At 43.7% G+C, this 26,511-nt stretch overlaps 1 protein-coding gene across 3 annotated transcripts in view; it reads left to right on the top strand.

The window, feature by feature from the left end:
• Positions 1 to 26,511, top strand: part of ido1 (indoleamine 2,3-dioxygenase 1) — a 49,789-nt gene that overhangs the window by 12,473 nt on the left and 10,805 nt on the right. For all 3 annotated transcript variants that reach the window (XM_069917805.1, XM_069917806.1, XM_069917807.1), the window contains 5 exons: positions 5,708 to 5,722; positions 7,240 to 7,339; positions 11,486 to 11,603; positions 16,204 to 16,255; positions 24,957 to 25,105. In XM_069917805.1, coding sequence (XP_069773906.1) covers positions 5,708 to 5,722; positions 7,240 to 7,339; positions 11,486 to 11,603; positions 16,204 to 16,255; positions 24,957 to 25,105 — 434 coding nt within the window. The remainder of the gene's footprint in view (positions 1 to 5,707; positions 5,723 to 7,239; positions 7,340 to 11,485; positions 11,604 to 16,203; positions 16,256 to 24,956; positions 25,106 to 26,511) is intronic.

Genomic DNA, 26,511 nt, shown 5'->3' with positions numbered 1-26,511 from the left:
TCTCTGCCGGTGGAGGCAGCCCTCAGTCTCACGCATGTGTACAAACACAAGCATTGACTGGCAGGTAGCATTGGGACCAGTGGAACCTAGATGGGACCCAAACCCCCTGTTGCTGATTGACGTTGAACAAGGTACTTCTGCGAGTCTTGATTGACAGGTGGACCCAGGACTAACGTGAGCCCATATTGACAAGTATTGGGGTACCAATGGTTGTGACGGGCCCCTAGGCTTCAGCCTAACGTTTGATCTGCTACTGTTTCCACTGCCGAAGCCAGAGGTGATCAAACTCCCTGAGCTTGTTTTGGGCTGAGACAATAGTTATGGCGACTCCTTCAATGGCTAGGATGCACTTCTGACGCTCCAATCTCTGTTCAGTATAGTACGTTTGTTTAATCCAGTGGGCTAATCAAAGTATTGAGAAAACCCAAGTTCCCAAAATGCCACTTTATCGTTAAAACTCATTTGAATGAAACCAGTTGGACTACAAGTCTGAGGCTGCCTTCTTCCTTTCCACATCCTCCTCTGTGCCCGGAACTCCATCTTTCCTTTCACACAGGATTCCCATGCATTATGAGAGTGAGTTTATTGCCACCTACGATGTACAATTACAAATGCACTGAAATCCTTACCTGCTGCAGATGGACAGGTACTTTGTAAACGGTAAAACCCAGCTACAATAGTGAATTAAATTAAAAAGATAAATATATGTGACAGAGTATTTAGAGATGTTTTGGGAGAAATAGTTAGAGCAGGTTGCACACAAACATTTTAAAACACAGAATATTTGCAGGACTTTTGCAGAGTGATTTTTGCAAAAAGAGTAACAAAGTTACAGCATACAGCTTGCCTGGGAGAGCATGTGATTTTTGCAGGGAGACAGAACAGTTTTGCTCTCCGAGAGGGAGGGTATGAAACAGAGAGAAAGGAGACAGAAATTAGTTCCAGAAGGACAAAGCTAGCAAACTTTTGGGAAGACTGCCTGGTCAAAGGAGAAGACTGGCTGTCTGAAAGGTGACCTGAAAGAAGGAGGATCATCTGGAGAACCTTAGAGGGGGCAAGTTTCGTCAGCAAGACTGATTAAACAGGAATCAGGTGCGGATGTCCTGGAATAAATGAATCTCTCTCTAAGACCAATAAGAACCCTCCTAAGTGGTAACCATTTGCCTATTAAGCACCAAAGACTGGTGAACTTTGTTAATGCTAACTTCGGTGCACAGTACAAGAATTGCCTGCAACCAATGAGATTGAACTGTGATCCAAAGAATTTTTCTAAGCTTATATACACATTACACACACCTGCGCTTAGTATTAGAGGGGGTGGGGGATTAAGTAGGTGAGGTAGGTTAAGTAAGTAGGTTAAGTAATAAGTTGAAGTTTAATTCTCTTTTCTTGTTCAAATATAATTAAAAATTACTTTTGTTTAAGTAACCCTGAGTTGTGGTGAATATCTATAGCTGCTGGTTTTTGGGGTCCTCTGGACTCTGTAACATATAAAAGATGGATATGTAGCGACAGCTACACGGCTCCTGCAATAACAAGCGCAACCAGATGGGTTGAGCTCAGTGAGCAGACTAGTTTATTGCAGGCTGCTGGGCTGCACTTATACTCCCAGCCCAGACCTGGCTGAGAATCACGCTGGAGGGCTCTGACGTCACCCGGGCATCACATGGTTCCCAAGCGCGGGTTTCTGAGCCCTGAGCTGGAAGGAAGGGAAACCCCCGATGGCGCCATTTTGGCCGGCTGTCCTGCCACATGGTTTACAAGCCTGCCTTGTGGTGAGCCACCACACAGCCCCCCCCCCCAGAACTGGCGCCAATGTCCTTTTTTGCCAGGCGGCCTTGCTTCTTGGGCTGGGCAACGACCACAGGCTCAGTGGGATCGAGGTGCACTGGCTTCAGCCTGTCCATGGTAAACAGCTCATGCCTGCTGCCTAAGTCCAGTGTGAACGTTGAGCTGGAACGCCGTATAACCCTGTACAGCCCCTCATACGGTCACTGCAGAGGTGCCTTCGCCGCTCGGAGTCGGGAGGTCTTGGAACCGCAGGTCGGTGATGGCAGTCTTGTCACCTCATCAGCTTCCTGGTCCAGGGTGAGCTGGTCGAAGTCGAGGCCGGGAGAGTGCATTGGCAACCACATTGTCCTTTCCTGCCTTGTGGCGAATGCCGGTGGTAAACTCCGACTCGAAGGAGAGGTGACAATGCTGGCAAGCCGACCAGGGATTCTTTGCCATCGCAAGCACCTGGGTGAGGGGTTTGTGGTTGGTGAAGATGATAAAAGTCCTCCCCTCCAAAAAATAGCGGAAATGCTGCACCGCCAGGTACATGCCCAGTAACTCGCGGTCAAAGGCACTATACTTGCGTTCTGGCAGGCGAGGCAGGCAGCTGAAGAATGCCAGCGGCTTCCAATGCCCATTCACCTGCTGCTCCAGGACAGCACCGATGGCTGTGGCAGAGGCATCGACAGAAAGTGCCATATGCAGGTCAGTGTGCGGGTGGGTGAGCATGGTAAGTGCGTCCTTGGTGGCCTCGAAATCGGTGCAGGCTTCTGGGTTCCAAGCGAGCGTCTTGTGCTTGGCTGCGATGAGGGCGAACAGCGGCTGCATGATGCGCGCAGCTCTTGAGATGAAGCAGTTGTAAAAGTTGACCATACCAGCGAACTCCTGCAGCCCCTTGAGGCTGTTCAGGTGTGGGAACTCCCTGATGGCGGCAACCTTCGCAGCGGCGGGCATGGTTTCTTCAGCCATGATGGTATGGCCCAGGAACTGCATGGACTCTTTCCCGAACTGACACTTGGCCGGGTTGATGGTAAGACCGAAATCAGCCAGCCGGGAGGAAAGGGCATGTAGGTGGGCCTTGTGTTGCGCCCGGTCCTTGCTGGTGACAAGGATGTCGTCCAAAGAAATAAAGACGAAATCCAAGTCCCTGCCCACAGAGTCCTCGAGGCACTGGAAGGTCTGAGTGGCGTTCTTGAGCCTGAACGTCATGCGCGGGAATTTGAACAGGCCAAAGGGGGTGATTGATGGCCGTCTTGGGTATGTCCTCAGGGTGAACCGGGATCAGGTGATATCCGCGCACCAGGTCAACCTTGGAGAAGACCCGCGCGCCATGCAGGTTGGCCGTAATGTCCTGGATGTGAGGGATGGGGTAACGGTCAGGAATGGTTGCCTCGTTGAGCTGTAGATAGTCTCCGCAGGGACGCCAGCCACCGGAGGCTTTCAGGACCAGGTGGAGCGGCGAGGCCCACGGGCTGTCGGACTGCCAAGTGATCCCCGGCTCCAACAGGTGCAAAAACTCCTCCTTTTCTACCTGGAGCTTGCAGACAGGAGCTGGCGTGCCTTGGCTTGAACCGGCGGGCCCTGGGTGGGGATGTGGTGGAACACCCTGTGGTGCGGTCAGGCAGCAGAGAACTGTGGCTTGAGGAGTGTCGGGAGCTCGTCCAGGATCTGCTGGAACTCGTCTCTGGGCGTGCTGATCGTGGCCATCTGCGGATTCTTCGAGCAGGAGGCATCGAGGCGAATGGCCTGGAAGGTACAGGCGTCCACCAGGCACCTACCTCAAATGTCCACCGGAAGCCTGTGTGCGAGGAGGAAGTCTGCACCTAGGATAGGAGTCGGGAGGGACGAGATGGTAAACCTCCACACGAAATTCCGTTGGCCAATCTGGAAGTGGACTGTCTTGTCTCCATACGTCCGGATTGCCGTTGCGTTGGCCGCACTGAGGGGAGGTCCGCGAGGTCAGTTCCTGGATTTGATGGCCGTGGCTGGTATGACGCTGATCTGGGCTCCAGTGTCAACGAGGAATCGCTGGCTGCTGACTGAGTCCCGTGTAGAGAAGGCTGGGCCCTTGGCCAGCCGCCGCAGCCATTAACAGCAGCCAGCCTGGTCGTTTCCCTGGAACGAGCAGGGCTTACGACACCTCTGAGCCTTGGCTTCCCAGCACTGGTGGTAGAAGCAGAGGCCTGAAGCGGATGCTATGGCCTTGGTTATGTTCTTGGAGGTCCTTGCTTGGTGTGGTCATGCCCATGCCTCGTGACCTGCTGGACCACTGAGCCTTCTGAGAATGGTGTGAGCCATAGCTCTTGGGGCTTCTGGGCAACCTTCCTCGGGCCAGTGAAGCTCTCCCGAACCAGCAGCGGGAGGATGTCCCCGGGCATAGGTTCGAGGAAGATGCACTTGAAAAGTGGGCAACTGGTGTGCTCACCCATGAGCGCGAGCATCTCGTCCATCAGTTCCATTGGGGACCTGTCCCCCAGGGCGTTGAGGTGCAGCACCCGAGCGGCACACTGGTGTCTGGATAATCCGAGGGACCCGGTAAGCACTCGCTTGATGGTCTCGTATTTGTCCTCGGCGGGTGGGTGCTGAACGAGGTGTAGCACGCATCTGGCAGTGGCCTGGTCCAGGGCAGTGATCACAAGGTAGAATTTGTTCATGTTGGACAAAATCTGGCGGAGGTGAAACTGGGCCTCCGCGTGGCCGAACCAGGTCTCCGGCTCCTGAATCCAGAATTCAGGCAGTTTCATGGCTATAGCGCTGATCCCAGGCTCGCTCATGATGGGTTCAAAGATGTTTGAACCAGACGGGGTCACCAATTGCAGCGGGGGCTACACTGCTCCTGCAATAACACACGCAACCAGATGGGATGAGCTCAGTGAGCAGACTAGTTTATTGCAGGCTTCTGGGCTGCACTTATACTCCCAGCCTGGACCTGGCTGAGAACCGCACTGGAGGGCGCTGACATCACCCCGACGTCACATGGTCCCCAAGTGCGGGTTTCTGAGCCCTAAGCTGGAAGGAAGGATGGCGCCATTTTGACCGGCTGTCTTGCCGTGTGGCTTACAAGCGGGGCCGGTTCGCCTGCCTTGTGGTGAGCCGCCACAGATAGTTGATATTCATAGTTACTCTGGTGCAAAAAAATAGTGTTTAAAGTCCACTTTCTGCTGTTGGAACAGTCCATGGTGATGACTGGAGGTTCAAGAGGCTGACCAGGGCACGTGAATTCCCAAACCAGGCTGTGATGCAACCAACCAGAGAATTTTCCACCGTGTACCTGTAAAAGTTTGATAAAGTATCCAACAGTGTTCCATTACACAGATTTCCAATTTCAGGTTTATTGTAAGAGAATATACATGACATCACGTACAACTTGAGATCCTTTATTCCCTGCAGGCGAAGGCAGAATGACCATTTATTGGTCGAGCAAAACAAAAACTGTTCTCAACCTACACGTGTAAACAAATAAAGAAATGCAAGCAAATTGTGCAAATCGATAAAATGCAAAAGTAAGAGTCGTTAAATGAGCCCCTGATTGAGTTTGTCATGGGGGGGGGTCTGATGGTGGAGGGGGGTCAGTTGTTCCTTAACCTGGTGGGGTGAGTCTTGTGGCAGCTGTACTTCTTTCCTGATGGCAGCAGCGAGAACAGAGCGTGTGCTGGGTGGTGGGAATCCTTGATGATTGTTGCTGCTCTCCAACGGCAGCGTTTCCTGTCGATGTTCTCGACGGTGGGGAGCGTTTTGCCTGTGATGTCTTGTGCTGTGTCCATTACCTTTTGCAGTGCTTTACACCTTAGGGGTTATCATGGTCACTATTTGCATGCTCCATCTTCACATTAATTTAATATTAGAAACTGAATAATTTTGCTTAACACAAAATTGTGACAATTACTAATTTTTAAACATTCTTTTCACATGTCCCTTTGGTGAAATCTTTCAGGCCCATGGAGACCAGGTAAGCATTGGGACTTTGTTTATCTCTTATTATTCATTTTGTATTTGGCAAATGAATAGCTTTGTAAATGCGGAGAGGGTTTATACCTCCATTGTCTGCAGTTCCTGACTCCCTTACAGACAGCACCAGATACAGATCCCGGTCTCTGGCACTGTGACCGCTACGCTCACCGTGTTGCACTTCAAAACAACGTACCGGGGGGGTTGTAGGTCAGTTGGGCGGCATGGGCCTGTGGGGTGGAAGGGCCTGTTACTGTGTTGTACATCTTAAAAAAAAAATTAATTTAAAATGGAAAAAAAATTAAAGGGCGAGCTTCAGTGTGAAAGGGGCTACATTGTTTTGGGTGATATTACCATCTCAGTCGAAGAAATGATGGGGTGGGTGATATAAATGCACTGGACCATATAAATGCACTGGACCATAGATCCTGGTTAGTGGAGGTTATTGATAACTGATTAATAGCAGTTCTGAAGAATTAAACAGAGCCTGATTTTAGAACATAGTTGGAGTGGTAGTTAGTGCAACGCCTTTACGGCGCCAGCGATCGGGACTGGGGTTCAGATCCCACGCTGTCTGTAAGGAGTTTGTACGAACTCCCATGTCTGCGTGGGTTTACCCCAGGGGCTCCGATTTCCTCCCACTGTACCGGGGGTTGTAGGTTAATTGGGTGGCACGGACTCATGGTCGGAAATGGCCTGTACCGTGCTGTATGGCTAAATTTAAAAAAAATTAAAATGTAAAATTAAACATTACAGCCCTTCAACCTTCGATGTTGTGCTGACCTATATATTCCTACCGAAAGTTAACCCTCCCTAGCCCATAACCCTCTATTTTTCTTTCATCCATGTGCCCGTCTAAGAGTATCTTGAACGCCCCTAATGTTTCAACCTCCACCACCATCCCTGGCAATACATTCCAGGCCCCCCCAGTTCTCTGGGTTTAAAAAAAACCACCCCTGATATCTTCCCTAAACTTTCCCCTCTTCACTTTGTACAGATGTCCTCTGGTGTTTGCTGTTCCTGCCCTTGGAAGAAGGTGCTGGCTGTCCACCATATGCCTCCTGTAGACCTCATTTAAGTCCCCCTCATCTTTCTTCACTCCAAAGGGAAAAATCCCAGCTCTGCTAACCTTGCCTCTTAAGACTTGTGAGTGGTACAGTTGCCAGAATGCACACAGACCTATGACCTTAATGACTTGTGTGAGGCCATTAAACTTTTTTGTCATTGTCCACCCATGTTCAAGATGTTTCCATGACGAGCTACATATATCACCTTCTGAGCTCACGGCACTGTACACCAGCACTTTTCTGATGGCTTCTCGGGTTTTAACCACTCTGAGATATTGCGTGTGGGAAAACCTTTGTTCAATTTTACTGATGTTTCGGTCATTGGAAAACTATGCAAGTTTGAGGGTATCAAACAGGTTTCAGCTACTAAGAAGTTCATGGTGGAGAAATGTCTTTCTGTTTATGTGCTGGTATTTTGAACGACCACTAGATGGTAATACGTTTCTTCCAGAAATTTGGACACTATCTTTGCTCTGCCTGGAGGAAACAACTTGAAGGGATTCTTTCTGGTGACGTTAGAGGTGGAGCTGGCAGCTGTACAAGGCATCAAGGTGAGCTCCATGCACTAAAGTTGTGATGGGTCACACATCTGAAGATGAAAAGGTGTAGTGGACAATATAAATGCACTATCTGCTTTTATTAAAATTATTGTGTATCATGATGGTCTGTGAGTCACCATGAGAAAAGACTCAGGCCTGAAACTTCGGTAATATATCTTCACCTCCTCCAGGCGCTGCGAGACCAGCTGAGTTCCTTCACCATTTCTGTGTTTTGACTACAATCACAGCATCTGCAGACTTTCATGCTTCACTCCTCTTGGAAGAACAGGAAAGTCTGCAGACGCTGTGATTGCATTAAGTACACAAAAGTGCTGGTCTCGCGGCGTCCATAGGAGGCAAAGATATATGACCAACGTCTCGGATACTGAGCCCATCGTCAAGGTGAGTCGACCCTACAAACAGCCTAGAAAATCACTGCTGCATCACCTTTCTATTGTACCTGCCTCCTCCACCGTTACTTTGATGAAGGGCTCAGGCCCGAGACGTTGGTTGTACTGTACATCCTTGCCTCCTATGGATGATGCAAGGCATGGTGAGTTTCTCCAGCAGCTTTGTATACCCCCTAACTGTCAGCAAATTTGCAACATACCTTATTTTGCTTGAACAATTGTAAGTATGATTATTTATGATTTTGTACTACTGACTTACTTTTAAGCTAATGTGGGCCACTGTCGTTTTGTTTTTGCCATGAGTATCTGTTTGGCTGCAGCAAGAAAGAATTTCAGTGAATGTGAACATTATACAACCTACATGACAATAAAATCGTAGGTGTAAGGGTCTTTCTAGTTTTGATTGATACATCAAAATCGTCATTGTGTCCAGTTCTGGTCACCTCATTACAGGAAGGATGTGGAAGCTATGGAGAGGGTGCAGAGGAGACTCACCAGGGTATTGCCTGGATTGGAAAATAAGTCGGGTGAGGCAAGGTTTGGAGCAAAGAAGGATGAGAGAAGTGTTAATAGAAGTCTACAAGATTATGAGAGGCCTCCCCCAGAGCTGGTATAGCAAACAAAGAGAAGGGAGGAAAGTTCAGGGGAGATGTCAGGGGTGTTTTTTCCCTCAGAGTTGTGGGGGGCTGGAATGCCTTGTCAGGGATAGTGGTGGAGGCTGAAACATTAGGGGCATTTAAAAGACTCTTAGGCAGACTCAGCTGTGAAATAAAAATAGAGGGTTACGAGGCAGGAAGGGTTTAGTACTTTTTTTAATTTTGGAAGGAATAGATGGGTCGGCACAACATCAAAGGCCAAAGGGTCTGTACTGTGCTGTAGTGTTCTATGTTTATTACCACATTAATTAATGAACCAAAATATTAATACAACTTGATTAATGTTTATGTTGGGATGGATGCAGAAACCCAAGGACAGTGAAGGGACCCCCAGGACGTGTGTTCCCTTGGGGGGGGGGGTGATGGGGGCATAGATTATTTAAGTAAAAGCCTTGTTCTCTTTTCACCTCTTCTAACATAAATATTTGTAATGTTTTTTTTAATGTAGTCGGTAGGAGAGAGGTACGGAAGAAACCAAAACTTGACCACTTCGCAGGGAAGGGGGGGCCCATAAACTTTGAGCAAAGTTTCAAGGGGGCCATTGCCAAAAATAAAGGGTTGAGAGTGGCCGACAAAGAAGGTTTTGAGGATAAAAGTTTTAATTCTAGTTCTCCGACATTTGCCGATGTTGCAATAATAAGTGCCTCTTACAGTCACTTATTGCAACAGGTCCATTTCCAGCCAGAACAAATATTTTCCGATGAATCAACCAGACTTCATTTTCTATCTGAATGCACATCGGCTTTCAAGTTCTGAATGGTGCAAAACAAGCTGTTGACAAGCCAAATCCTTGGGATTATTATTTCTAATTTCATGAGAACAGTATGGCCTTGTGTGACCTGCATAGCAATGTCTCCTCCCTCCAAGCCCTGAAGTGCTTGGTTTGTGGGCACACATTTGTCTTTGCCTTTGGGTGAAGTACTCTATGGCAGTACCTTCTGGATGGTCGACGTTTATTTTATCGTCACATAATAATGCATAGAAGTAACGGTGGAGGAGGCAGGTACAATAGAAGAGTGACACAGCAGTGATATTCTAGGCAGTTGGTAGGGTCGACTCACCTTGACGATGGGCTCAGGATCCGAGATGTTGTATTTCTGTAAGGCAAAGAGTTACCATTGGCATTGCTTTGGCTCCCCCTAAGAATAAGGGAAAGAGAAGCAAAAGAGAGTCCCTTCAAAGATGTTGAGTGTCCGTGGATTCATCTCCAGTGCTCCCGCAGGCTCTGTAGACTACCAAGGGCAACCTGAGCTCCAGGTCCAAACCTCTGATCCTATCTGCAAGCCGTCAGCGCCCGAGGCCTTTCGGGAGCTCTGACTTGCCCACCTCTCCCTCTCGAATCCCGGTTCCGATACTTGGTGCCCATGAGACTCCAGCGGCCCGGGTAGGTCCTTCAACCTCAAATCGCTTTGGAGGGGTGGGAGGAAACTAGAGCAGCCGGAGGAAGCCCACGCAGATATGGGGAGAACGTACAAACTCCTGAACAGTGGCAGATTTGAACCTGGGTCACTGGTGCTGTAATAGCGTGGCGCCCATTTGGGATCCCGGACATGCATGCTGTCATACCTGTTCGACAATGTGCACTGCACTCATTCCAAAAGTAATTCTACTCCCAACTTTCTGGGCCAGTACAGGATTCAACAACATGCCTGGTGCCTCACCATAAAGGTCAGAATTACTAGAGCCATCATGTCAACTGTCAGAGCAGCAGATCCATTTTCAGGCAGAACAAATTCAAAAGTCATTCTGAACTGAAACTTAATTAATATCAACAAGCAGACTGTGTTTCAACCTTGGAACCACATCAGAAATAATCTTTCCTCTAAGCTTGGCTGAGGTGCCCAGAGAACGTGTTCTCACCAGACTGATGCTCTGTATGCAAGCTTGTTCAGGTTGGCCCAGCAGATGGTACTACTGCTGCAGACCTCCAGCACCCTAGATTCCACTCAACCTCAGCTGCTGTCTGTGTGGAGTTCTCACATTCTCTCTGTGATGGTGTGGACTCCCTCTCCCAAAGGGGCTCAGATGCTGAAGGCTTCCCACTCGGAGGTTTGGACATGGATCTCGGTCTGCCGATGCTTTGAATTTAAATTTTGGCATACAGCACGGCAACAGGTCCTTTCGGCCCACGGGCCCCCATGTTGGCCAAATGACTTGCAACCCCTGGTATGTTTTTGAAGGGTGGGGGAAAACGGGGCAGCTGGAGGAAACCCACACAGGACACGGGGAGAACGTACAAACTCTTTACGGTCAGTGCCGGATTCGAACTCCGGTCACTGGTGCTGTAACAGTATAATGGTAACCACGCCGCCCTTTGAACCGGAGTCTGTGTGGTTGTCAAGGCTGTGCCAGCACCTAAATACCTGGACACTCAGTGTCTTTGGGGCGACTCTCTTTTTGTTTCTCTTTCTCCTGTTGTTAGGGTCACTGGACACTTCTCACGCCAGACACAAGTTGAAGTGTATTATAGAGAGTATATTTTAATGTATTAATACGTGAAAATAAAAACAACATTTCATAGTCATGCTACTAGGTTAATGGTTTGCTGGAAACTACTTCTAGCCTAAGGTATGGGGAGGAGAATTGGGAATGGAGGAAGTTGATGGGCACACAGTTATAATAGGTGACAGACGTATGAGGGTAATGAGATCGATGGGAATTCACAGACATGACGGCTGTATTGCTATGTAGATCAATGGCTTTCAAACATTTTCTTTCCACTCACAGACCACCTTAAGTAATCCCTAGGCCATCGGTGCTCTGATGAGTAAGGGATTGCTTAAGGTGGTCTGTGAGTGGGAAGGGAAGGTTGAGAATCACTGCTCTAGGCCCAATTGTTACCGAAATATTTTGCTTGAGAAAAATTACCCTTTTCCTTTGGAGTTCTGAAACCGTGCACATAACGAGTCAATTAGGGATGATTAAAAAAGTGGTTTTCAAACTTTTTCTTCCCACTCACATCCCACCTTATTCATCACAGAGCACCGATGGCATAAGGTGATGTGTGAGTGGAAAGAAAATGTTTGAAAGCCACTGGTGTAGAGTATAACATCAAGGCCAGTTTATTTCTAATACTCCCTCCCTGTTTGCAGGCTATTGCCACTGCAACTGAGGCAATCTGGAAACATGACACGGTTTCCATCAACGCTGCTTTGCGAGGTGTGGCCGGGTCAATCAGAAAGATGAATCAGACACTCAGAAAGATGGATGGTAAGTTTTGACGCATTTTTGTCGACAGTGTTGTGTTACTTGATTATCCCAGATAGTGCGGACTGATCAATGCCCAGTGCCTTTCTCGGATGGCTGAAACAGAGCATTAAGCTGTGCTGTTTTGCTAGAAGGTTTCAGAAAGGTCATGGGCAAGTGGTGACATGTTGGATTCATAGAACTATCTTCCTACAGCATTGGAATGTGTAGGGACTAGCGTACGTTCAGGTTCACGTTCAAGTTCAATGCCATATCAGTCAAAGTTCAGGTTTATTGTCAGGGTACATTCATGACATCACTTACAACCCTGAGATTCTTTTTCCAGTGCGTCAGGTAGAATTTCTACTTAAGCTTTTGTTATGAGTCCAGAGGATCCCAAAACCCAGCAGCAATAGAAATTCACCAAGACAAATGATTACTTAAACAAAAGTTGCTTTTAATTTCCTTTAAACATAAAAACAGGATCAAACTTTAACTATTAACCCCTTTCTAATTGTTAATTGTAGGCACATGTTGTATGTAATGTGTATATGTTCAGAGAAGTTCTTTGATTCACAGTCCAGTCTCACTTCTCCAAGTTTACCAGTATCAGGCCATTCTTATACTGTGCACAGAATTTAACATTTATGAATTTTCACCAGGCTCTGGTGCTTAAAGTTAAATGGTTACCACTCAGGAAGATTCTCGTTAGTTTCAGGGAGAGATGTGTTGCTTGTTGGATCCCAACACAAACTGATTCCCTCAAATCAGTCACTTCACTGTCTTGCCAAAGAAACTTGCCCCATCTTGGGTTTTCCAAATGATATCCTCTTCTTTAAGGCCACCACAGAGTTCCTCTTGTTTCCCTTATTTCAGGAGGAACACTCTAACCTGCCATTTCCTACTGTAAGGACCACAAGTGCTTTTCAACAGGCTGAACTCAGAACTCGCAACCCGTCTTCAAAATAGGGTTTTCAACCAGCCTGCCAAGTTGCAGCCTCCAAAAAGCTACTGCAGAACTGTAGTACTCACTTTTTTCTCTATCTCTCCCCAAAGAATCATGTTTTTTCTCTCTCTCTCTGTTTGCAAAACCACATGAGCCTGGATATCTATGCTTTAAAAGACAATAGTCCATTTACTCCACAACATCAGTCCAATTAACACCTACTTGTGAAGACTCCATAGGCATCCTTCAGAGTTTCTGTAAAGTCACCGTGGGCATGAAGTTTCTACCTATGCAGAGCTCTGCATTTTAAATGAGATTTCTTTTTGAAGTGTTAAGTGACCTACACACTAAACTCCCCACAAACTATCTATTTTAAAGACATATTTATAAATAATATAAAATATAATATACCCCGTAACACTATACTCAAGAAGAAAGATATATAACAAAAGAGAAATATAAACAAAGAAATCTAAACATGCCAGAAAAAAAAAATCAGTAATAAACAATATGCAAAATGACTTCTGGATGTAAAACAGGTCCCCATCGAAATAAGAACAAACTTGTTGGTAAAACTCAGCTGGTCAGGCAGGGTGGGTGGAGAGGGAGGGAAACAAGACCCGATGGGCAGTGAGCCAATCAGACTGATGTATCTCATAGGAAGTGTGGGCCTCTTCAAACCGAGGTCGTGTGGACACTTAACTTGAGAGACACCCTGCCTCATCCTTGAGCATCATCCTTGATCTATTCCTAGGGAGTTAAAAAGCCGTAGGAGTGGAATTAGGCCATTTAGCCCATTGAACGCACCCCCTCCCCCGCAGCATCTGTAGGAGGTCAAGATATATAATCTATGTTTCAATAAATACACATCCTGTATATGAATTGTTTGTCCGTATGTGTGTTTATGTCTGGTTGTGTATCTACACGTTTTGCACCGAGGACCAAAGAACGCTGTTTCATCGGGTTGTACCTGTACAATCAGACAACCATAAATTTGACTTGAAATGTTAGACAGGGAGAAGGCAGAAGAATGAGGTTGGAAACTATGGAATGGCAGGGCCGACTCAATGGGCTGAATGGCTTAATTTCCACTACTACGTCTTATAACTTCCTTGGGAAAAGGACCAGGAGGATGCTCACGGGGACATCTCGTGTTAGTGTCTGCACCACCTCTGTTTGGAGAGGGCTGGCCCACACTTCCTCTCAGATGTATCAGTCCTTCTGATTAGCTCCCTGCCCATCAGTTCTTGATTCTCTCTCCACCCACGCTGCCTGACCTGCTGAGCTTTTCTCACATATCCTGTTTTTATTTCAGAATTTTGATTTTTGATGGGGACCTGCTTTGCATCCACCCCATTATATATTACTGACTTTTTTTTTCTGTCAGTTTGTTTCCATTTCTTCCTTTTGTGTACATAACTTTCTTCTCGAGTACAGTTTATAGTTACTGATAAGTAGAAATTCTGCCTGACCCACAGGAAAAAGAATCTCAGGTTTGAATGTGATGTCATTTATTTATTTAATTTAAACATACAGGATGGTAACAAGCCATTTCGGTCCACGAGTCCACGCTGCCTAATTAACCTACACCTGCGGTTCAATTTTGAAGGGTGGGAAAAAACTGGAGCCCCCGAGAAAACCCAGGCAGACACAGGGAAGACGTACAAACTCTTTACACACAGTGCGGGATTCAAACACAGGTGCGGATCGCTGGTGCTGTAAAGGCGTGGCACTAACTGTTATACCAAAAGTGTTGCCATGTCATGTATGTACTCCAACAATATATTTGAACTTTGACCATGGCTAGGTTCAAACAATGCCTTTAGGAATTTAACATGGAGTAGCGAGAGGTCTGGTGGCAATTTTGTTTCAACGAAAATTAAGGTTTTTCCCCAAATTAGTGAGAAACGGAGATATGGCAGAATTAAATGAGGATCTACTCAAATCAATGGGCTTTCCACTGATATAAACCATTTACAGTTACCGATAAGTAAAATTCTGGCCTAGTCTGCAGGAAAAAGGGATCTCCAGGTTGTATGTGATGTACTCTGGCAATAAATTTGAACTTTTGAAATTTGATCTTTGAGCAGTTCAAACATTTCCTGAGTCCTTCGCTGAAGCTCGTGGCTTCCGCTGGCACAAAGCTCCAAATCTAAGGCCTGTGACCCAGACGGGCACTTGAATCACTGAGGGATTGGCTTCATTTACCAAATGGGGCTAATTGAGGCTACACTAGATGGTATGGTAGGCATGGGCAGGAAGGGCCTGCATCTGCGTTTGAACTCCAAACAGGATTGGAGCTTTTAATTCTCTCTTCAGGGTGGGGGCGCGTGGGGGGGGGGGGGGTAGAGTGATGTCTTGCAATGGTTGGTCAAGGTGTCGTGGAACGGAAGGAACAAAGGCCAACAGTGGAAGTTCAAAAATCCAACTGCTCAGGGATTGGATCGGTCTGGATTTTCTCAGGCAGTACCTTTCAAATTCAAATTTAAGGAGGAATGAGAAAAGAGATGAACATGAACATTTTGATGGTTTATTCATTAGCTTCATTTATCAAAACAAGCAGGTTTAACAAAAAATAAAGTCAATGCTTGACAAAAAGCGTGCTCGCTGTGCATCTGTGGCATTTATGCATGCACGCACACCAAAGCTTGGTAAATTTAAGAAGTTTGATTGTTTCGGGAAGTCCGGATTCTCGGGTCTCTGGAGTTTTGAACTTCCACTGTACAAGGTTGAGTGCAGTGGACAAACTTGCTGGAGAAACTCGGCAAGTCACACAGCCTCGTTAGAAAGGGGTCACCAACGTTCCGGGCCTGAGCCCTTCGTCGAGGTATGAGCAAAAGGCAGGCGGGCACCCAAGTAAAAAGGTGAGGGAGGGAAGAAGCACAGGCTAAGAGGTAAGTGGGGCATAGGTGGGAGGGTAGAAGAGGGGAAAAAAGTTGAGGTGATGGGGAAAGGAGGTACTCTCTGAATGGAGAGGGAAGGGAGGGACTTGGGGAGAAATATATTTCATAGAAATATATTTTAATATACCCTACATCAGTGGTTCTCAACCTTTTTCTTTCCACTCACATCCCACCTTAAGCAATCCCTTACTAATCCCAGAGTAATTACTCTTTTAAGGTGCTTAAGGTGGGATGTGAGTGGAAAGAAAAAGTTTGAAACCCACTGGTTTAATTGTCCCTAATCAACTCATTATGTGCATGGTTTCATAACTCCGAAGGAAATGGGCCAATGACAATTTTTCTTAAGCAAAATATTTCAGTAACAATTGAGTCTAGAGCAGTGATTCTCAACCTTCCCTTCCCACTCACATATCACCTTAAGTAATCCCTTACTAATCACAGAGCACCGATGGCAGAGGGTACGTGAGTGGAAAGAAAATGGTTGAGAACCTCTGGAATAGAAGGTTATGGTCCTGTGATGCCAATTGAATTGCTAGAAGAATTCACTGATATTTTTCCTTCTGAACATTAATTGCAACCAGATTTTGGCTCACCAGTGTAATCTGCAGACTTGGTCAGCATCTCAAAGCTTCAGTGAAATGTATCAAAACGTCAGTGAACTTAATTTAGACTGAGCGCCCGACCTCCAGTCAGATCTCACCCTTGTGGACCAGCAGATTTAGTTCCCTTGAATTCAGCTTTCACTTAATGAAGAAGAATCTGTTTCTCTCTCCAGAACGTGTTGATCCTGCCGTATTTTATGGAGTAATTCGTCTCTTTCTGTCTGGGTATGTATTCACCATGAAAACCTGATGATTATGTAGAAAATTTAAAGAATAAGCAGCCCATTCAGCCAAGATATTTTGTTAATTTCATCCCCAACGTCTTGATCCCAGTTGGCCCAAACCTTTTTGATTCAGCATTTATTCTTAGAGAGGCACGCAGTGTGGAAACAGGCCCTTCAGTGCAAACTGCCCACATTCGTCCTACCTGTGCATTTGGATTATATCCCTCTAAACCAGGGGTCCCCAAACTTTTTTAGACCATTGAACCCTTCATGGAATCTTTGAGCCCTCATCAAACCCCAGCCATGTACAAAAAATAGATAAATAATAACAATAATTAAGTAGGTTTTCTTATATACTTGAAAATAAAGCTAAGGCTTTGCAACAAGCAAGTGATTACAGTAACAGTTTAAAAAAAAACCTTTGCTTCTGGCCGGGAAGATGCCAAATGGAGCTGGGTCCAAGACTTGACTGCAGCCGGAGTCGGCAACGGCGACTCCATTTTCAACATCATGTCCAGCGAGGTCCGCATCAAAACAGTCGCCTTGGGCTCCCGGGCAGAAGCAGGGAACCTGGGTTCTACAATTTCCTGGGCAGAAGGAGAGAACCCGGGTTCTACAATTCTTTCGACCCTAAAAATTCAATCTCCCTGGTATTTATTTGACACCCCGACCACCTGGAATTTTTTGACCCCTTGAATCACTTCAGATATCAACCACTTTGGAGACCCCTACTCTAAGCCCATCTTATCCATGTATCCATCAAAACATTTCTTAAACATTGTGACCACCTCCTCTGGCAGCCCATTCTGTTCATCCACCGCCCTCTGCGAAAACATTTTTATGGTGTTCGAGGTGTTTTTTTTTTACAACCTCAGAATGCCTTGTGCAAATACGCCAGCCCTGCTGCTCTGTGACATAAATCTCTTCCATTTAACAAGATCCGATTATTAATGTTGTTCTATTTTAAATTTTTATTCTGCTTTTTTCAATGTAAATTAAAAAATTTGGACACGCAGCATGGTAACAGGCCCACGAACCTATGCTACCCAATTGACCTACATGCCAAATTTGAACCCCGGTCACAGGCGCTGTACCAGCGTTATGCTGGCCACTAATTGCTGCCTCGCCACAGTCCCTGTGAAATGCTGTAGATTTCAACACCAGGCGCAGCTTCCCCTCTCTATCTTCTGTAGGGAACACACCCTCGGTGACTCCCCCGTCCACTCATTCCACTAATTGACACCTTCCCGTGCGGTCGCAGGAAGTGCCAGACTTGCACCCACGCCTCCTCCCTCACCACCATTTGGTGTCCCAAACAGACCTTCTGAAGTGAATCAACAGGAGTCATCTACTGCATCGCACGGTCTTGATGTGGCCTTCTCTTCATCAGAGAGACAGGATGCCAACTGGGAGATCCCATCGCTGAGGACCTTCGCTCTGTCTGCACCAGTGACAGGGATCTCCCATCGGCCAACTCTTTTAATTCTGCGCCCCACTCCCGTAAATTGGAGGAGCAACACTTAATATTCAATTTGGGAACTCTCCGAGCAGATGGCATTAACATCAACTGATTGTTTCCCCTAACCCACTCCCCGTTCTCCCTCTCTTTCCCATATCTGTCTTCTTTCCTCAGCCTCCACACCCCCTTCCCTCTCCATTCACGGAGCCTTCCCCCTGTGTGAGAGTACACATTCTATCACCAATGTGTATATGTACAGATGGTAATGTAGGATGACTGTGATTGGCTGAGAGTGTAGCTACACCTACTGGCAGGTCTTAAAGGATTGCTCCTAGCCAGACCAGGTCATTCTGGACTGGTCGACCTACTTGTGATATTCTCCAGACTTTTAGTTAATAAAAGCCTTGGTTTGGATCAACAAGTCTTTGGTTCTTTCGACGCGCTCTACACCCTGTTTTCTGGTGAGCCCTCCCTCCCTCATCCATCTATGCCTGAGAATCTGTGCTCCTCACCCTGCCCCTCCTCCACCCCCCCCCCCCCCCCCACCATTTTGTGCCTGCATACATTTTGCTCACATTTTGGTGAAGGGCTCAAGCCTGAATCGTTGGTTCTGTATCTTTATCTTCACTAAACAAAATACACTCCCTGACCTGCTGAGTTTCTCCAACCCTGTTTTTACTTCGATCACGACGTCTGCAGATCTTTGCGATTTACTCGAGGTTTCCACATTGCGTGGTTTAGGCACTGGAGTAGAATGGGTGAGAAAGGCAAAATCTGTGGAACCTTGAGCAAACAACGAGCTGCAGCGATCAGTCAAGGTTTTGGGCTGGGACCTGGGTGGAGAGCTGGAGGAAAGGAGTCAGAGGGATGGGGAAGAGAGGAGAACAGGGAGTGGGTTAGCAGAATCCGGAGAAGTCTATGTCATTGCCATCCACTTGGAGGGTGCCCAGAAGGAAAATTAGGTTTCAGAGCGGTTGGTGCAGTGCCTTTACAGCGCCAGCGATCAGGACCAGAATTCGAATCCCACGTTATCTGTAAGGAGTTTGCGCGTTCTCCCAATGTCTGCGTGGGTTTTCCCCAGGGGCTCCAGTTTCCTCCCACCATTCAAAAAGAATCAGGGGTGTAGGTTAATGGGGTGTAAATTGAGCGGCATGGACCGAAATGGCCTGTCTCTGTGCTGTACATTTAAATTTAACTTTTAAAAAAATCAAGACTCAACATTTGTAACAGGAGATGGTTTCCCAGACACGTGACTCTCGACAGCAAACTTAAATTTGAAAACTTCTACTGACCTTGGCCTTTCAGGGGAGTGAATTCCAGATCTCTGCAATTTTTATTTTGTCAAGGAAAGCCCTGGGCAGGTTATTATCCCTCTTTCTCCTTGGAATCTTTTGCATCCACCTGAGGAAGCAGCCAGGAATTTACTTCACACTTCATCTGGCAAACAACAGGAACAGATTAAAACCAGGCCACAAAGCCACAAAGTGATTTCCTCAACAGAGTGGTGGGGGGTGGGGGGTGAGAGGGGGGGGGGGGGAAGAAAAGATAGCAGAAAGCTGGAATTCACTTCCCGAAGGACCATGGTCAGTGGATCAACTGAAGCCAACGGTAATTCATAATGCCCAACGCTTAGCTAGCAACGTCACACAAAAAAGTGAAACATGAAAGTCTATAGACCGGTGGTTGTAGGAAAAACACACAGGAAATGTTGGAGGATCTCGGCTGGTCTCGCAGTGCCCATAGGGGGTAAAGATCTATTGCTGACACTTTGGGGACCTGAGCCCTTCTTTAACAAATAGGCAGAGAACGGGAAGGCGTAAGAATAGAGAGATTGATGACCGACCGGGGGAGGAGTCCAGATCAACAAATGGTGTTAATTGGGTACAACCAGAGGAGAGAATTGAGTTTGGCTCTGTGAAAGGAGACAGAGGGAAAAGGGGAGAGAGAGAGAGAGAGCACCCTTCAACTGGATGGCATTGACATCACCTCTGGTTTCAGTTAAACCTCCTCCCCCCCAACCCTGTCGTCTTTCCCCCATCTCTCTTTCCTTCTGTCTCCTTTCACACAGCCAAAATCCACTCACACCTCTCCTCTAATCATATCCAATCAACACCTTTTTGTTGATCTACTGAAGCAGGTTAGTCTTTATTGTGATGCCTTCCTGTTCTCTGCGTATTCCTTGTTTAAGGGCGCAGGCCTGAGACATCGGTAACATATCTTCACCTGTGGACACTGCAAGGCTGGCTGAGTTCCTCCAGCATTTCTGTGTGCTTTTACCTCCAAAAGAAACGGGCTATCTGATCAGACTACACATTCCCTGGTCTGTTTGCTTCAGTAGTTCCCTTCTACGACTGATCATCGGGTCTGAATGCTAACAGAGATTGATTGCACGTGTAGGGGGAGAGGAAATGAGTTTGGACACAAATATTTTCCTCTCTTGAGAACAATAATTCCTAAACTTGCATTTTCTTTTCAATTACTGACAGGGTTCGCTCTGTGGAAATTGGCCTGATGGACATTTCCCCCCCCCCCCCCCCAAGAAATACAGCATGGTAACTGGCCCCATGCTGCCCAATGATATTGGACAATACATTTTTTCAAAAGGTTTAGATCCTGAAAAAAAAATTGGGCATTACGATAGACCTCTTCAAGCTGAACGCAAAGATAATTTCAGATTTGCTGTATCACGTAGGAAGTCAGAGAAACATTAAATTAACGATGGTGTCACTTTGGATTAACTGAAGTAAAAATGTTTTGCTGCTGATTTTCATTTGAACTCAGCATCTGATGCCTCTCATGTCAGCGTCCAACAATAGGCGGTCACCGCTGATGGATTCCAGTTTCCTTGATACTGCTTTTCCATGGTTGCAATGTTCTGGTGAAATCTGTCACTGCGTTTCTCACTGACTGTACTGAGAAGTCCAAGTGCAAATGCAGAAAATTTTCTTTTTTTTTTAAATTTTATTTATTCGTTCAAAATACAAATAGTAAATAACATATACAACAATTAACCATAAACATGATCGTTATATTTTATAGAAAAAAAGGAAAAGAAGAGAAAAGAACCCCCCCCCCCTTCAGCCAACTCTCCTAAGGAGAGCCATAAAGAAAGAAAAAAAATTAAGGAAAAATTAAACATACATATTGAGATCTAATCAATGTAAATCAAAATGTAAATATTCTGAATATAACAACCACTTATTAATAAAAAAACTATAGTTATCACGTGAAACGTGATTTTTTTCCATTATGAAAAATATTTTTCATCTCATTATGCCATCTATTAATATCAATCGTATTTGTAACTTTCCACGTACTAACAATACATTTTTTCACTACAGATAATGCTAAATATACAAAAGCAAGTTGAAATTTATCTAATCCCAAACCATTCAGAGGTTGCAAACTACCCAATAAAAATAATGTCGGAACTAAATGTATTTTAATCTTATACAGATATTCTAAAAACAATTGAATTTTCTTCCAGAAAGATTGTATATATATATATATATACATGACCAAACAGCATGAAAAAAAGTTCCAACAGAATTACCACATCTAAAACACAAATCTGATTCATGAAACCATACTTTTTTAGTTTTTCAGGTGTTAAGTATAATTGATGTAAAAAATTATAATTAATCATTGCATAGCGTGCATTTATCAGTCTGATTACACTATCATAACAGATATCTAACCAATCATCCTCAGAAAAAATAAAACCAATATCCACTTCCCATTTAATTTTAGATCTATCCCAACCCTTTTAATCCATACCATCCTGTAATATTTGATACATAGATGAAATATAACCCTTCTCTGGTACCTTCATAAGAAAAGTCTCAAATTTAATAATTTCAGGTAAAATCATATCTCTACCAAACACATGTTTTACCAAAGATCGAATTTGATAATAAAGAAACAGAGAGTTCTTATCAATACCATAACTGCCCCTCACCTGATTAAAAGATAAAAATTTACCTTCTTTAAAACAATCTCCCAAATTTTTCACACCTTTAAATTTCCAATGTAATAAACTTCAATTATGTATTGAAAAAGAAATAAGTTGATTATTATGCAACGGAGTCAAAGTCGATAATTCACCCCTAGAACCTATCATTTTCTTTTTCTTTATCCATAACTTCATTAAATGTTTTAATATAGGCACATTATGTTGCTGTAACAAATTTATATTCCATCTTAACAGAAATTGATGTTTTTCAAATTCAGAAATATATGCCATCTCAATTTTGGCCCAACTAGGGGGCCGTTCCAAATCCATCAATGAATTAATAAATTTAAGTTGGGCTGCTTCATAGTTTTGAAAATGTGGTAAACGTAATCCCCCTAACTCATATTTCCAAGTTAATTTATTCAAAGCTACTCTTGAAAATTTACCTCTCCATAAAAACTCCCTAACCATTTTATTCAAATCTCGAAAAAAAAATTATCAAGTAAATACGGAATAGATTGAAACAAATATTGCGTACGTGGAAAAATATTCATCTTAATTGTATTTATCCTACCCAATAAATTAATAGGTAAATCTTTCCATTTAATCAAATCAGTTTTAATTTTTTTAATTAATGGAACATAATTTAATTTATATAAAGATTGATAATTAACATTCAAAATTATACCCAAATACTTAATTCGATCAGTCCATTTCAAATTAATAATATTCTTATAAACTGAATAATCTCCTTCACTTACTGGTAATATTTCACTTTTTTCCCAATTAACTTTATATCCAGAAAGACATCCATATTGTATCAGACACTCCTTCAAGTGCAAAAGTGATTGAGCTGGATTTGTTAAATACACCAATACATCATCGGCAAATAAATTAATTTTATATTCCTCATCTAAAACTTTCATATTTTGTCTTATCAGCTGTGCTAAAGGTTTGATCACTAACGCAAACAAAGCTGGTGATAAAGGACAACCTTGACGAGTTGATCGAGTCAATTTAAACGGTTCCGAAATCAAGCCATTCGTCAATACTCTAGCTACCAGTTTACAATATAAAGCCTTAATCCAACCAATAAAGATAGGACCAAACTTAAATTTCTCCAGAACTTTAAACAAAAAATTCCACTCAACTATATCAAATGCTTTTTCTGCATCTCAAGATATCACCATCGGGTGATCTAAAGATTGTTGAAATCTATTAATCAAACTAATCACACACAAAATATTATCTGAGGCATATCTATTCTTTATGAAACCTGTCTGATCCATATGAATCAACTTAGGTAAAAGTTTAGCCAATCTATTCGCTAAAATTTTAGCTATTATTTTATAATCATATAGAAATTGGTCTATATGAAGATACTTTCAAAGGATCTCTATCTTTTTTTTAGGAATTACTGTAATTAAAGCACTAGAACAAGACTCAGGTAATTCATAATGTTCTCCAACTTGACGTAATACATCTCCAAACACTGTAGAAAAATTATCATAAAAAATTTTATAAAATTCAACCGAAAATCCATCGTCACCAGGTGATTTACCGTTCGGCATTTCCATCATAGCCATTTTAATTTCCGAATCAGTAAATGATGCTTCCAACTCCCGTATATCTGCATCCTCTAATGTCGGTAAATTCAACTGTGATTAAAAAAAGATCAATCGATCCATTTTCTTGTTTTCCTTCAGATGTATATAACTTTTTATAAAATGAACAAAATTCATCATTAATCTCATGAGGTTTATAAGTGATAAGACAATTCTGTCTAACAGCATTAATAGTCTTCGAAACCTGTTCTTTCTTTAATTGCCATGCCAATACCTTATGTGCTTTCTCTCCCCATTCATAATACCGTTGTTTAGTCCTATTAATCACACATTCAAATTGATAAGATTGCAAAGTATTATATTCCAATTTCAACCTAGATAATTCTATTTTCTGATCTTCTGAAATTCCTTTTCTAACTCATCAATCTGTTTCTCTAATTCAAGACTCTGATTTAATCAATTCTTTTTTATTTTAGAAATATAACTAATTATTTGTCCTCTCAAATAAGCTTTCATAGCATCCCATAATACAAACTTACTTTGAACAGAATTAGAATTTTCTTTCAAAAAAAATTAATTTGTTTTTTCAAAAAATCAATAAATTCTGTATTTTTTAATAACATTGTATTAAATCTCCAACGATAGGCCACTTGAATTTTCTCAGAAGTTGCATATGTAAAGTATAACAAAGAATGATCTGAAATCACCCTACTTGTTGTATTTTCCCTTGTAAATGTGCCAATACTAAGAAAAAGTCAATCCTTGAAAACGATTCATATCTAGATGAATAAAAGGAGAAATCTTTCTCTGTCGGATTAAGACGTCTCCAAATATCTACTAAATTAAGATCTTTCATCAACGCTTGAACCTGAACTGCCATTTTAGATTTCTTAACTTTCTTTGGGGACTTATCTAACAAAGGTTCCAAAACACAATTAAAATCACCACCAACTAAAACATTCTCATTAGCCTGACCCAGATATAAAAATGCATAGGAAATAAATATTTCATCATCTACATTTGGAGCATAAATATTGTAAAGTCCAAAATTCACTAAAAATCTTACAATTCAATTTAAGAATACATCCTGCCTTTTCCTCCATTGATTGTAATTCAAAAGATACATTTTTATGTATCAAAATTGCTACACCTTTAGCTCTAGAGTTAAATGAAGAAGAATATACATGACCTACCCAATCCCTCTTCAATTTCATACTTTCTTTGACATTCAATGTGTTTCTTGTAAAAAAGCAACATCAATTTTCATTTTCTTAATATATGTCAAAATTCGCTTATGCTTAATCCTCGAACATTAAAAGTAGCAAACCTCAACTTTGACATATCTACTAATATTACTAAAGACCAATAATATCTTTATAGAAAAACTCAAATCAACAATGCAGAAAATTTTCAATGATATGTCGCACTTCATGGTTTTGTATGCTTGAAGTAGACTTTGGAAGTCACAAAAATATAGGTTATATCTTAATAACAGTACGTGATAGGAAAATTATAAGGCTATTTTCATCAACATTTTTGCATACCTTGATAAAATGTTGGTTATGTATCTATAACCTTGCAATATAATGTTTGGCCTGCTGGTTTCTCCAGCGTTTTTGCGTCAACCACAGTGTCTGCAGACCTTCGTGCATTGCTTCAGTTCCCCTGCATCTGCAGGCGCCTCGTTCACTTCAGCTGGACTCATTTGGAACCGATCATTTTGCAGGTGGAAGGATAACCCAGCCTTTCCGGATGGCTTGCTATACGAGGGAGTGTGGGAGCAACCAAGGCAGTTTTCAGGAGGGAGCGCAGCACAGAGCTCAACACTGCAATCCTTTGACGAGTTTTTGGGAATTCGACACAATGCAGAGAGTGGTGAGCATTACCTTCCATAGCATTTCAGTCCATTTATTGGGTGAACACAAAGATAATTATTGGTCCATGACATCACGAGGGTTGGTGTCTCCCAGTGTGGTAACTCATGATGTCACCCCACCCCATCCCCCATGGACGTCCTCCTGTACCAGATCATATAGAATGCTTAGTAATTTTTTTTGTATGAATGTTACTGGTAAATCGTAATTCCCTTAGATCACTGAATGTAGTGAGATAAACAACTAGTAAATGAGAGCAGAGTTTTAGCCTTATAGGTCTATTGATAGATGTAACCTGGGCTTACAAAAAATGTTTTTGTAATAATTAATGATGGGGATTTTTTTAATACAAAATAATAAATTTCTATTGAAACTGCACCAAAAAGATTATAGATGGTCTTTTTGGTGTCACTGGTGTGGCACGCCCTAGTGATGCCAGTGGTGGAAGTAGTAGTGTGTTTAGTGTTGCTTGCCAAACTAAGACCACCTAATTTTCTATCTGGCCACACTCCAACAGGATGGCATTGATATCAACCTCTGGTTACTCCCTCTCTTCCCCTTCCCTCTGTGTCTTTTCCTCCAACTCTCCACCCCCTTCCCTTTCCATTCACAGAGACACCCCCCCCCCATTTGCTGTGTGCCCTCCCTCCCTTATCCTGTGGGACTGTGCTCTCCCCCCCCCTACCCCCCCCGCCCCTTGCTGCCCTCACCATTTAGTTCCAATGCCTGCCGACATTTTGATCATACCGTGATGAAATGCTGGTTATCTTGGTATATAAAGTGCACTGAGTTTCTTCAGCATTGAGTTTTTACTTCAACCATGGTGTCTGCAGACTTTCCAGTTTTAATCCTACCACACAATGTGGCAGCATTTGTATATGCCCATGGTCCATCCTGATGACTCTCTGTCAGCTTACCACAGGAGACATTTATGGACAGTTGGGGAAAAAAAATAAAAAATGAGATAAAACATAGACCATTACAGTTCAGAAACAGGCCATTCGGCCCATTTAGTATGCGCTGAACCCTTATTCTGCCTTGACCCACTGCCCTGCATCCAGACCATACCTCTCCCATCCATGTACTTGGCCAAATTTTTCTTAAATTTTGAAATTGAGCCCGCTTCAGCTTGTTCCACACTCCCACCACTCTCTGTGTGAAGTTTCCCCAATATTTCCCCTTAACCCATGTCCTCTAGTTCTTGTTTGACCCAACTATTCTGGAACAAACCTGCTTGCATTTACTCTACCTGTACCCCCTCATAATTTTGTCTACTTTTTTTAAAATCATGTTTCCCCTCATTCTCTGGTGCCCCAGGGAATAAAGTCTTAACTTTTTAACCTTTGGCTTGTGGTGATACCACAGTGATGTTGTTATTCAATTGGTACTGCCTCCATCCCCCTGGAA

This window comes from Narcine bancroftii, chromosome 2 (genome assembly GCF_036971445.1).
Source record: "Narcine bancroftii isolate sNarBan1 chromosome 2, sNarBan1.hap1, whole genome shotgun sequence".
NCBI classification, from domain to species: domain Eukaryota; kingdom Metazoa; phylum Chordata; class Chondrichthyes; order Torpediniformes; family Narcinidae; genus Narcine; species Narcine bancroftii.
The sequence above is the reverse complement of the archived record's forward strand: the minus strand, read 5'-3'. Positions and strand labels throughout refer to the sequence as shown.